The sequence below is a fragment of the Astyanax mexicanus genome, chromosome 3, assembly GCF_023375975.1.
Source record: "Astyanax mexicanus isolate ESR-SI-001 chromosome 3, AstMex3_surface, whole genome shotgun sequence".
NCBI lineage: Eukaryota > Metazoa > Chordata > Actinopteri > Characiformes > Acestrorhamphidae > Astyanax > Astyanax mexicanus.
In genome coordinates this window covers 51107011-51119208 of record NC_064410.1, presented here as the reverse complement: position 1 = coordinate 51119208, position 12198 = coordinate 51107011, and the positions used below count along the sequence as shown (strand labels likewise).

General features: G+C 39.6%; 1 protein-coding gene across 5 annotated transcripts in view; it reads left to right on the top strand.

The window, feature by feature from the left end:
• csmd3b (CUB and Sushi multiple domains 3b) overlaps window positions 1–12198 on the top strand; it is a 524461-nt gene that overhangs the window by 373321 nt on the left and 138942 nt on the right. For all 5 annotated transcript variants that reach the window (XM_022683312.2, XM_049475470.1, XM_022683311.2 and 2 more), the window contains 7 exons: window positions 1287–1413; window positions 2888–3090; window positions 3365–3556; window positions 4569–4707; window positions 9768–9955; window positions 11361–11555; window positions 11758–11874. In XM_022683312.2, coding sequence (XP_022539033.2) covers window positions 1287–1413; window positions 2888–3090; window positions 3365–3556; window positions 4569–4707; window positions 9768–9955; window positions 11361–11555; window positions 11758–11874 — 1161 coding nt within the window. The remainder of the gene's footprint in view (window positions 1–1286; window positions 1414–2887; window positions 3091–3364; window positions 3557–4568; window positions 4708–9767; window positions 9956–11360; window positions 11556–11757; window positions 11875–12198) is intronic.

Genomic DNA, 12198 nt, shown 5'->3' with positions numbered 1-12198 from the left:
GAGCAGCTGCCGTGATGAGCGATGAGCACGACCGCGTGTTGGTTTAGAGGGAGGCTGCTCCAGCCCGGGTGTCTAAAAACCCACTCTAATGTTCAGATTAATCAAGTCGCGATCTGAACCCCGTTATTCAGGCTTCATTGAACTGTGCGTCCATTGTTTGTCATGTAGATGGCTTATGCAAATGAGGCTTATTGAAAGAAAATGCTGATGTGGGCTCCATTAACAAGCGACACCCACCTACTGAAAACTGTGCACTGAGTAAGAGAGAGAGAGAGAGAGAGAGAGGGAAGGAGTGGAATTAAAGGTGGTATGCAAGGAAAAGAAGCAACAGTAGAAGTTTCTTATTAAACCCGCTCCCAAAGTTTCAGCCGTAGAAGTGACATCTGTTTTAGATAACACACCTGTGTTGTTGTATGTATCCCCTTAAATTGTGAAATTATATTTCAGTTAAAAATCTTAAGACACTGACATGCCACATGTCCTGGGACAGGAAGTAGTATCATGTGCCATGGAAGCTATAGAAGGTTGTATTGGTCTGTAGGGTGTGCATGCAGGGCATCCTGCATTGTGAATGCGGATGTGATCTCTGTCAAAGTCCCTTGTCTCTTTACACAGACAAGGCATCTAGGCAGATGACACCAGTCATGATTATTACAACCCACACTGTGCTCACTCACACGATAACACCTCACCTATACAGGTGTGGGCATTACCAAACAATCACTATTAATCATGATCTTAGATATAGCTTAACAGTAATGCCAGGGTAAGGAAAGCTGCAGTGGCACCTCTGGATTCTATCCGGACGCAGCAGGATGGGCCTGCAGCTTGTTTGTGTGCTGATTGATGGTCGTGGTAAAAGCTAACCAGTTGCATGCTAAGGAAGTAAGGGAGATAAATAAAAAGAAAGAGGAGAAATATAGAGGGAGTGAGAGGGTGTAGATCTCTGGTGCTGACCAAAGTCTACACGTAGTCTCACGAGGCCGTATTGATTAAGGGGGATGATTCACGCTGCCTTGAATTCTGCTACTCCAATTGTGTTATTTGTTTTCCAGCCGCCCCTAATTATTTCAGAGGAGTTGAGCACAGCTTCAGGAGGCGTGATGTGTTTGCGTGAATGTGAGACTGATAAAAAACCCACACATCAGAGATGTTTGATCTCTTATCTCACTGTCTTTTATTTCCCTTCTGCTTTCTTCTTCTGAACCCCCCTTTGTCTTACTTTTTCTTTTTCTGTTCATCCTCTCATCGTCTGCCTGTCCTCTCTCTTCTCTCCAATCTTCTAGCTGAATGTGGGGGACGCTTTAAGGGAGAGTCATCCGGACGGATCCTGTCCCCTGGCTACCCATTCCCCTATGACAACAACCTGCGTTGCACTTGGGCTATCGAGGTGGACTCTGGCAACATTGTCAGGTGCTGATCAGCATTCCTCCACACATGTACAGACATGATCCACCACTCCACACCTTCTAAATCAATACTCCACCAACCCTAGCAGACCTCAAACCACACACATGGCCACGGTCTGAAACCAAAGCTCTTTAACTATTGATACGCCACTTACAGGCCAAAGATGAGCATCAATATCCCATCTGTATGGGGACAGTGAGGCATCAGGGGAGTTGATGTTGACCCTTACAAATCTCTGTTTTCCACTTGTGAGCCATCATTGATGCCTGACCAACCGAATCCATTATAAGGCAGAAAATGCCGCTCACAGATTCAATCGTTACAGCTGAGCCAGTCAAGCCAAAAGCGTCGCAACCTTGAAAGCGAGATAATTTGTCCTTCTCCGAACTCTCAGAGCACCGAAAGCCGAAATCAGATATTCATTCATTACTTTTTCATCTGCCCACTGATGTCTCATTCAGACCATTTTGTGGAATTATTATGAAGAGCTGCAGCGCCGGCAGCCAATGCAATAGTATCACGCAATTATTGCACCCCGGGGCTCAATGTTGGTGATAACATGAAATGAAGGTACTTCTGTCTGTTGTGTTTCAGCAACGAGTAGAATTCTGATCTTTGTGAGCACGATGGAGCTCTTAGGCTTTTTTTTTTTTTCATTAAGAGTTGAAACATACAATAAGGCAGAAAATAATTTGATGCTGTATAATACATCTGTTTTCTTTTAAATTGAACTATAGTGAGATCCACCAGCATTTCAAGTTACAATTTAAATGTACAAAACTATGCACTGAAAAATGGTGCATCGAATTTACATGGTTTACAGCAGCTTTATACTAGAACTGGTGTTTTTGCTCCTGGGATCCCTCAGTTGGGCAGTGTATTTTACTTTTTCTTTTTTTTTTTTTTTAAACCACTGCCAAAAATGCAAATTAACATACAAGCCCCCCTTAAAGGACAGCTACTTTTTAAACTTTTGCATTTTTGGACAAGATGAGAGATGTAGTACCATCTTATAAAGTGAAAGAAGCATTAGGATTTAGATGGTAGTTCTTTCCAAAGCTAGTAAACTAAGCAAGAGAAATTTGTGTTCCACGTTTAAATTATGAACTTTTTTATTTATTTATTTAGTTTTATTTTTATTATTATTATATTTTTTTTTTCTTTTTTTTTTCAGTTTATTTTCTTGATGTGTGTTTGAAAGTACAGAACACTAGTTTCTATACTAGTTCTATACTACACTAGTTTTTATACAGGTATATACAGGCTACGTTCACATTACCACACCTAATTAACTTTCTTTGTGGTTCTAGATCGAATACATATTCAACTGAAGAGAATGTGACATTAATGTAAATTATCGATCAGATTTCAGGCATCAGGACTTGTAATGTGACTGATGTAATTAAGCAGCAGAAAAATAATATTTATGTATGTGTGGTATGGATTGCACTTGCTTCATCACCATACTTCCCAACAGTTTACAGTTCCTGGCCTTCGACACTGAGGCGTCCCACGACATCCTGAAGGTGTGGGACGGTCCGCCTGAGAATGAGATGTCTCTGAGGGAGGTGAGCGGCTCTCTGCTGCCAGAGGGCATTCACAGCACCCTCAACCTGGTGACCATCCAGTTTGAGACTGACTTCTACATCAGCAAGTCTGGCTTCGCCATCGAGTTCTCCAGTGAGTCCCATCACTATAATAGCTCTCAGGTCTCACTTTTGACTGACAGGTTTAATAACAGCAGCCTTGGTTAGTGATTAATTACTCTGTATTATTGTAGCATTAACAGGCCTATCCCCTCAATCTGACAGGCCTGATTCCACTGTTTTCTCTTCCTAATTGACAGTTTTGGTTCCTGTGGTATCTTTGGCTTCGTTCTGACTGACGACTCATATTGCCCAATCCTAACAGAGTAAACCGGCTCTTGTTAATTGGCTGTGTTTGTGATTGGCAGGCTCTGTGGCCACTGCCTGCAGAGATCCAGGAGTGCCTATGAACGGCAGTCGCAATGGAGACGGGAGAGAGCCTGGTGACACTGTGACCTTTCAGTGTGACCCAGGATATGAGCTCCAGGGTGAGATGAAAATTACCTGTATTCAGGTGGAAAACCGCTACTACTGGCAACCCAGCCCACCCGTCTGCATAGGTGAGTGTTTGTTACACATAGTTAAAAGGTCATACATGGCTCTGTGATTTATATGAAACACCTTCAGTTGGGAAATAATTTATGTTAATAATTGTTATGTTAATAATGAATGTTGATTATGGTAAAATAGTGCTAGTTCTGGAAAATCTTTTTTTAAGTTACTTTTTTCCCTTGTAATTTAGCATGTTACTTCTGATTTGAAGTGGATACGCCAGATCCAGGTTTTGGACCATGGGCTCTAAGATTAGTACAGCGGAAACATGTTGTCAATAAACAACATTTACAAAGCTTTTTTATTATTATTTATTTTAATGAAGGAACATATCTACGTATCTCAATGTTTTTATTGGTTCTTCAGGCTTAGTATGCTTCGTCACACCAAGCGTTACTTAGCATGACTGTGAATACATACAGCTCGAAATTACATTTAGTTTCAAGTGTCTTCTCTGCATGGGTATCCTCCAGTCTGGTAATTTGCATTTTTGTCAAAAGATTCTCAAGTTGTGAAAGCCAAGAAGCACTTGAGGCAAAGAGTCATTCAGGCAACCGTCATCATCCTGACGATGAGAAAGTGCGCTGAAATTAATGAATATCAAATTACGAGATTTGGATTGCCTTCCTATTTTCAAAGATACTTCAGTAGCAAGCAGAAAAATGTAGAGGAGCCACGTTTTGCTGCTTCCTTTCATGTGCTCACAGCTAATTATCCTCTCTCTATATATGACTCTGACTCTCTCTCTCTCTTTCTCACCCATCACTTCTCCCCATTTCTCCATCCCCCCGCTCCCCAACCACCCCTTCTTGTGTCACACTCTTCAGTAGGGCTTGTGCAGGTTTGCTATTGCAGGAGAGATTTGATTCCACTGCTTTGCTCACTTCCACTTCACTTCTTCTGTGCTGAGGTCCTGGGGTGTGCAGCTGGTCTGGCTGTGTGTTTTAATGAGCGAGACCCTTCGTGTTACAGTTACGTGTGCCCATATGTTCCTGATATGAGTCCTCTGTGTTTTCACAGCTCCGTGTGGTGGGAATCTGACTGGCTCCTCTGGCTTTATCCTCTCACCCAACTATCCTCACCCGTACCCTCACAGCAAGGACTGTGATTGGCTCATATCTGTCAACTCTGACTACGTCCTTTCACTGGCATTCATTAGGTAAATACTCAGCATATTATTGGTGACATCTCTGTTAAAGAAAAATACAAATTCTTAACTTTAAAACGTGAAAAATACATTTATTAAGTATTAAATGTGTATATAAATTAACATGTATGTGACAAGAGGGGAGGGGGGGGTTCTCAGTGGGGAAAGATTTTGCTCTGCTTTAATTGGCTGGTTTATGGCACTGGCAAATACTATAGCCTGGTTTTAGAACTGTATCAAAAACACTGCAGTTACCAAGTTTTTGTGTCCAGTGTGATGTGATGTTAGCAAGATGAAGAGACTCACATTACCAAGGTGGGCTTTCTGGAGAAAAGCTGGTGTTTGTGTTTAGCTCTGGTTTGTTATAGCACAGGTAGCCTAAGGTGTTTTTTGAAGAAGAGGACAGTGGAGAGAAGATTTAAGCTTAGCATAGATCCCCAAGACAGATATATAACAAATTGGTGGTTTTGAAATTGATATTTTCCACATAGATACAGTTTGGCATTTTAGGCTCTTTTATGGAACCCCTGAAAGGACACAAGAAAGAATAAATAAAAATTGGGAAAAGAAATCAATAATGTTCTCAGGATAATTAATTATAAAACATTAAGTGGTTGCCAACATATAAGTAAGTAATTCAGTGACTCCCATACTCAAATCACTTCTTATCAGATTTCAGGTTTTTAATTTCTGAGAATCTTATATTATTGTTTTAGTTTAGTAAGCACTGGCATTAATTTGGCATTTTAATCTAAAGGACAAATCAACTTTAGTGTTCTTTAATATGGATAATTGGTCTAAACAGTGCTGCTGTGAGTGAAAAAACTTTTGATAAGAATGCTTTTTTGATTTGACATTTTTAAAATGTCATTTACCTTTCTGCAAACATAAGACGTCCTATTTAACAAGAGTTCATTTAGTAATTTTGTTGATAAAATGACAGAATGATGGGTTTGATATGAGGCAACCGTCTCCCGTTTCCCATCAGCCATAGATGTGTAGAGTAATTATGTAACAGCGCGGACTATCACTGTCTGAATTAAAATGCATTTCATGTCCGAGGCAGATAATGAGCCCAGCTGGAACTCTTTGCTCATTTTGCCGGTAATGAACTTTTTCCCTCCCTCTCTCAGCTTCACTTTAGGTTGTAGCTTAGTGTCACAGCGTTGAGTGATGTGACTAATTATTAAAAGAAGAAGAGTTGATATATGTGCTTCGCAGTCAAATAGTATTGCTAATTGTGTCCATTTATCATGTAGCCTCTGCATAGTGAGGCTCATAGCACTACAGGGCTTCTTTTTCAAGGCAGGGTTGATGTAAGGTTAGGATGCAGCCCTGTTGGATCCTGGGATGCGTGACAGATGTGCTAACCTCTGCTATGTTAATGCGAATAGCACAGCCAGTTCTTTAAAAAAACCTCCCCAGCCTGCATCAAAGAGAGTCAGGACTGCTGAGCTTCATTTAATAGTGCAGAAAACCTTTACAACTAGGAAAAGGTTCGAAAGTTTTCTTTCTTTATTTGTCCCTCTCTCTCTCTCCACTTTTTTGTGGTGATTAGATTAGTTTAATTTTAACACTGTGACAAAAACTGCTGTATTTTTGGATAGTGTTGTGGGTAACTTTTAGTCTTTCTTTGACTCACTTCTCTGGATTTGGCTTTCTCAAATCATGAAATAAACCAGTTATTTTTCTTCTGCTGTGTGATTTTGTCCATTTTGGCTTAGTGGATGTAGTTCATTTTGTTTCCAAGAGAGCCGACGTCATAGAGAAGAGATGATTAAAGGCTGACTGGTGTTAGCTTGTAGCTTAACATTTTGCTTTCTTCTCTTCTGGGGACAAAGGAAAAGCCGTGCTCACAGTGTAGTTACCCATATACCTAAGAGCTGAAAGTGATGTGCTTCTCTCCAGTATCAACAACACATGGTGCAGTGCTTTACTGCTTCACCAGATTTAACTAGGGCTTACTCTACTAGGCTGGGTCTCTGTATAATTGTGTGCATAAATATATAAAGTCCAAACTCTTAGGCAGATGTGAAGCAGTGGAACTGTGTTGCTAAACACCAGAATATCTTTGAAGCAATGTTCCAAAATTAAATAGAAAGCCTTTCATTGACAGTAGAGACAGTTACTCCAACAAAAGCAGGACAAACTCTTTTTAATACTCTTGATTTGGGAAGGAATATTGAAGGAGTATGTGTATAATATTTTCTAAAGGTACAATTTGCTCTTAGGCAGCAAAAATACTTTGTGGTTGAAGGGGTCCAGAAAAAAAAATTGGTGTTATGTACGACATGCCACAAAATGAACTAGTAAATGAGTCAAAATATTTTTTATAATTAACTGTCAAAATGTGAGAGTAGAAAGTTAGCTTGTGTTGGAATTGGCCTCTTTTACAGCTCAGTTTTGATTTTTCAGGATTTTTTATGAAGACGCAGCAGTGTTTGAGGTTTACAGTATGTCACTTCCATGTAATTAATTCTCATAATTAAACTATAACAAGATAAATAAAGTTCAAGACCTTTTGTTTGGTGTCTACAGTTTTCACTGTTAAATTTTGCAGAGGAGCACATTTTTAGGAGATTGGAATTTTTCTCTACATTAGCCTAGGATCTCTTTTCTAAAAGAACAAAGTTAAAGAAGCGAATACATCTACATTTGTTCTACAGTTGTGTTGTAAATTTGATTGAGGGAACAATTCCACATTCTCCTCTCTCTACTAATGTGCATTATTTAAAGCTAGTAATGAAAGTTATAAGTCAGCCACGAGTCATACGTTATAGCACACTACAGCTCAGTAGGTAGCATCATTGGCCAGGTTTCACATTAAATGTGAGCCACCCTTGTTCATATTATATTTTTTGCTCCTCTGGGAGTAAAAAAAAAATCATGTTGGAGTTCAGCCAGTAAGGCAGCGTTTCAAACAGGTTTCTAATGAATGGCTCTCAATCTGTTCCGTCTCAGGCTCTTTCATTACACAGTCCATTACTGACATCATTCTGCTTAAAAAAAGAAGAAGAAAGGAAAAAGACCAGGATACCAAGTGTGAACAAAACTACAATGAACAATACCAAATAAAAATGACCCCGAACATTATAACACCACACTGCTATCTCTCTGGCTTCTCTATTTAGCATTAGCTTGCACATTGTCTGTGCTAGCTCCCAATCCAATTACCACAAAGCTAATTGTTTGCTGATTGACAGCTCCAGAGGCTAGACAGTGTTGAGAAGAAAAAAAAAACTTTAAACACATCTGGTTATCAAAAATTAATTACATTTTTAATGTAGTGTAAAGAATTTTGCCCAAATTCCCATGTTTGGATTTCTATTATCTCCCAGTGAGCCCTGAGCGATAGATTCTAAGGCAGTGGAGTGTGTCGAGCACACTTAGCATTCTCTCACAGGCATAATGGGGAGAAAAGGAAAGCAAATCTGATGCACTCGCAATCCATCTCATGCAAATGACTCGGCTGATGGGGGAGACCTTACCGTCACACCTTATTGAAGATGAAAAGGTGCGAATGTTTATCTCTGTCTCGGAGACCCAGGAGCATGGCGAAGCTTTAGATAGTGCCTATTGTGATTGAGGGTTTTTTCTCCTCCTGTTTTATCTCTTTTTCTGTACCTCAGCAAAAATGTGTGGGAATTCACTGTTTACCACTCACTCTTGAGGTCCTGAGAAGGTAACGTACTGGGCTATATGATCTTAAAACAATAGCACCAGAAATTGTACGGTTTACCTCAAATATGATTCATGAATTGTTATATTAGAGAATCATATATACATTTTTGTTTGTTTGTTTGTTTGTTTTGTATATGGTGCTCGAGTTTGCTTGCGGTTTTAGCTCTGCTCCATCTTTCTCCATGTTGTGGTTTGAATGGCAAGGTGTCACATGCGTTAGAATTTTCTTATAGACCAAACATGAATGTGTACAGTGATAAAAGGGCATTTGTGGCTGTAAGATAAATCCTGATTGTATTGTTAGTGCGATAACATTGTGTACAAAAGTACACAGTCATATCAGAATATTGTGTTCACCCCTGGTATGGAACTAACTCCACGAGACATGATGATGTTTGCTGCATGTATGAATACAAGCACACCAGTCAGTTGTAGCAGAGTGAAAAATTAACCTTTTAATTTGACTGATGTCCAAAAGAGTGTGATAATAGTGTACCAAGTATCTTGTAAAAACACTAATTATGTGGGATGTTCTCACTGCCGTAGTGAGATGAGAATGGAACATCAAGTTCATCCCGTGGCCCAATGATGACAAATGGGATTGATGATTCTGATGAGTAGTTTAGATGAATCAATACTAGGAGTGTGTATTGAGTAGAATGTGGCAATATGATGCTTATCACAATGCAGGGAATACAATTCAATATATTGTGTTAAATTGTGATTCTGAATTTGTATGAAAGCACAGTCTCTTATTCATATAATGGGAGTGAAAGAAAAGCTCACTTTTTACTCAATTAGAACAGTGGTGTGTAACAACCACTTTCTATGAGGTGGTGTTTAAACTGAATACAAAATTAACCATCTGACACCCAAACATTATACTTCAAAACTATATATAACTAAAATCAATGTTGTTTTTAAAAATCGATACATTATTGCAAAAAGAATATTTTTAGATCAGGACCAGTTAACTTTTATAAAGGACACCTTCTGTTGTCAAATCTAGTCCATGCTACATAGTTATTCCCACTATTAGATTATATGACTTTGTATTAATACTTTTTATTTAATCCCTAGGTTTTGTCCCTAAGCACAGCGAGAAATAGGATGGATATACCAAATTGCAGTAATCACCAAAGTTAGCCCATCTATATCCTGTAAAATAGCGCAAAAAAAAAAAATTATTTCCTTGGATGACTTACAGATGTCTTTACTGTTCTTGCTCAGTCTATCTCTCAATACTCTGTACACCTGTTCTAAAAGGGCAGCTCAGGTCTCATGCGGTTTTCATGGGCTAGGGTACCTTACGCCATCCTTTGATCGCATCGAGTGGATATTGGAGACTGCTCTTTGATCTTCTCTCATCTCTTCTTTTAACCTCCCTCCAGTTTCAGCATCGAGCCCAACTACGACTTTCTCTACATCTACGATGGGCCGGACAGCAACAGCCCTCTGATCGGCAGCTTCCAGGACAGCAAACTTCCTGAGCGGATCGAGAGCAGCTCCAACACCATGCACCTGGCCTTCCGCAGCGATGGCTCTGTCAGCTATACCGGCTTTCACCTCGAGTACAAAGGTATGCCACTGAAAGGTGTCTGACACATACTCATACAAACGGCAGTTCCGTCACACAGATGAAAGGATCTCATTTGTCACATTACGGACAAGGTTAGATATATAGTGTCTGAAGCTAGATGTTTCATGTCTTTTTCTTTAGTAAGTGAATATGGTCCTGACTTTTTTAACCTAATATCTGTCCCCCACATCTGTAGCAGGTGATAAATTATCAAAAGCACACGTGTGTGTATGAATGTATGTATGTATGTCATACTGGTACAAAGATAACTTAGGTAAATACAAAAATAACATTTTACAAATATATTTTTTAATTAAAAGTGTGTGAAAGTGTTTGCCCAATAAACCTAATATCTTGGTTGTGCCACCATTGGCAGCAACAACTGCAATCAAGCTTTAACAATAGCTGGCAATAAGTCTCTCCATTTTTTTTTTTTTTTTTTGCTGCAGACTCCAAGTACTCCTGAGCTTAAGGTTACAAACAGATGGCCGGACATTCTCCTTCAGGAATGTCTGTTTAACAGCAGAATTCCTTGTTCCATCTATTACATCAAGTTGTCCAGGCCCTGAAACAGCAAAGTAGCTCCATGTTTTACATTCATGCAGACACTTTTTCACAATGGGCTAGATTGGTTTGGATATTTTTTTTATTTAAAAAATGTAATTTTATGTTTACTCAGGTTATATTTGTCTGAGACTAAAGGTTGTTTGATCATTTGAAAAATGCAAAAACAATAGAAATCTGTAAGGGGCAAATACTTTTTCACGCCTTATAAATATACACATGTATCCTCCGATATATGCAAAGTCTGCCACCACCTCTTTTTGAACTGTGGCCAGCGCCACTGTGCTCTCTAAGGGGACCCCCGGACCCCAGATCTGATGCGTCAGCCAACAGATGCCTGCGCTGGCTAGCATCACATCTACCCATACAAATAGAGCATGTCCAATTGTGGTCTCTCAGATCATAATGTCACTGTATTAGACTGCTCAGCCATATTACATTAATTTAGCAGGCTGTTTTTGTCTCTCTATAACAGAACAATCAGTCAAACACATATTAGCTGCACTGCATCAGACACCCCTGCAGCTGGAAATGTGCAATTCATTTGAAATCACCGCTGTATAAAAAAAAATGTATGCTTTGATATTACCCTTATACACATATACGCAAAATGCAGAACAAAGCATTAGGACGGAGGTCGTAAAGTGATATGATCTGGTAATAATCTGGTCACGCAGTTCTTTATGTCAAAGAAGACAGACAGTATTATGATCTTTTTTTTTTCTTTATAACTACTAGACGAGTACTAGACAAGTAAGAAATATTCAGTGACTGTAGTAGAGTTTTTTTGTTATCAGGAGTTTCACCCTAAATCTGTTCTCCCGTTCTCTTTTTCATGAAGCCAAGCTGAGGGAGTCGTGCTTTGACCCAGGCAATGTAATGAATGGCACACGTCTGGGCAGTGACTATAAGCTGGGCTCTACTGTGACTTTCTACTGTGAAGCCGGCTATGTGCTCCAGGGCTACTCTACCCTCACCTGCATCATGGGGGATGATGGCAGGCCTGGCTGGAACAGGGTTCTGCCTAGTTGTCAAGGTACATCCACATCAAATGAAGAATGTGAAGGCTGTAAAGAATACTCTGTTATTTATAATGTATTGCTACTTTAAAGGATAAGGTAAAAAAAAAATCAATGCAGAAAGATTTTATTCCAAGTAATTTTGAAGCTTGTCTTTGGTCCATTCATACACAAATTAAAGAACAAAAAAAGCTAAATTGTGTGTTTTTCTGTGGACAGCACCTTGCGGCAGCCGTTCCACAGGGTCAGAGGGAACCGTGCTGTCCCCAAACTTCCCTAGGAACTACACGGCAGGCCACAGCTGTGTGTACTCCATCTCTGTGCCCAGGGAATTCGGTAAGAGATTGGCTTTTTTATTTGAAATTTAAATTAAATTCCTTTGATCATTTGAAATAAAGCTTGCTCTCTAGCTCATGGATTTTTAAACACAGTTTGATATGGAGAGATCAAGTTGTCATTTAAAATGCAGCATTGTCTTGTCAGTTTCATGTTTGGCGTTGCTTCAGCAGTCAGAGTAAGTGCACCTCCGCAGCCTGTTTCATTCAACCATACAAAATCCTCTCTGTTCCTAGTAACCAGGGTAGAAATTCCTGTGTGGATTACACACCCTCTCTTTCTGCATTAATTTGGGCTCATGGATTTACCGTTTCGAAGAAAGGA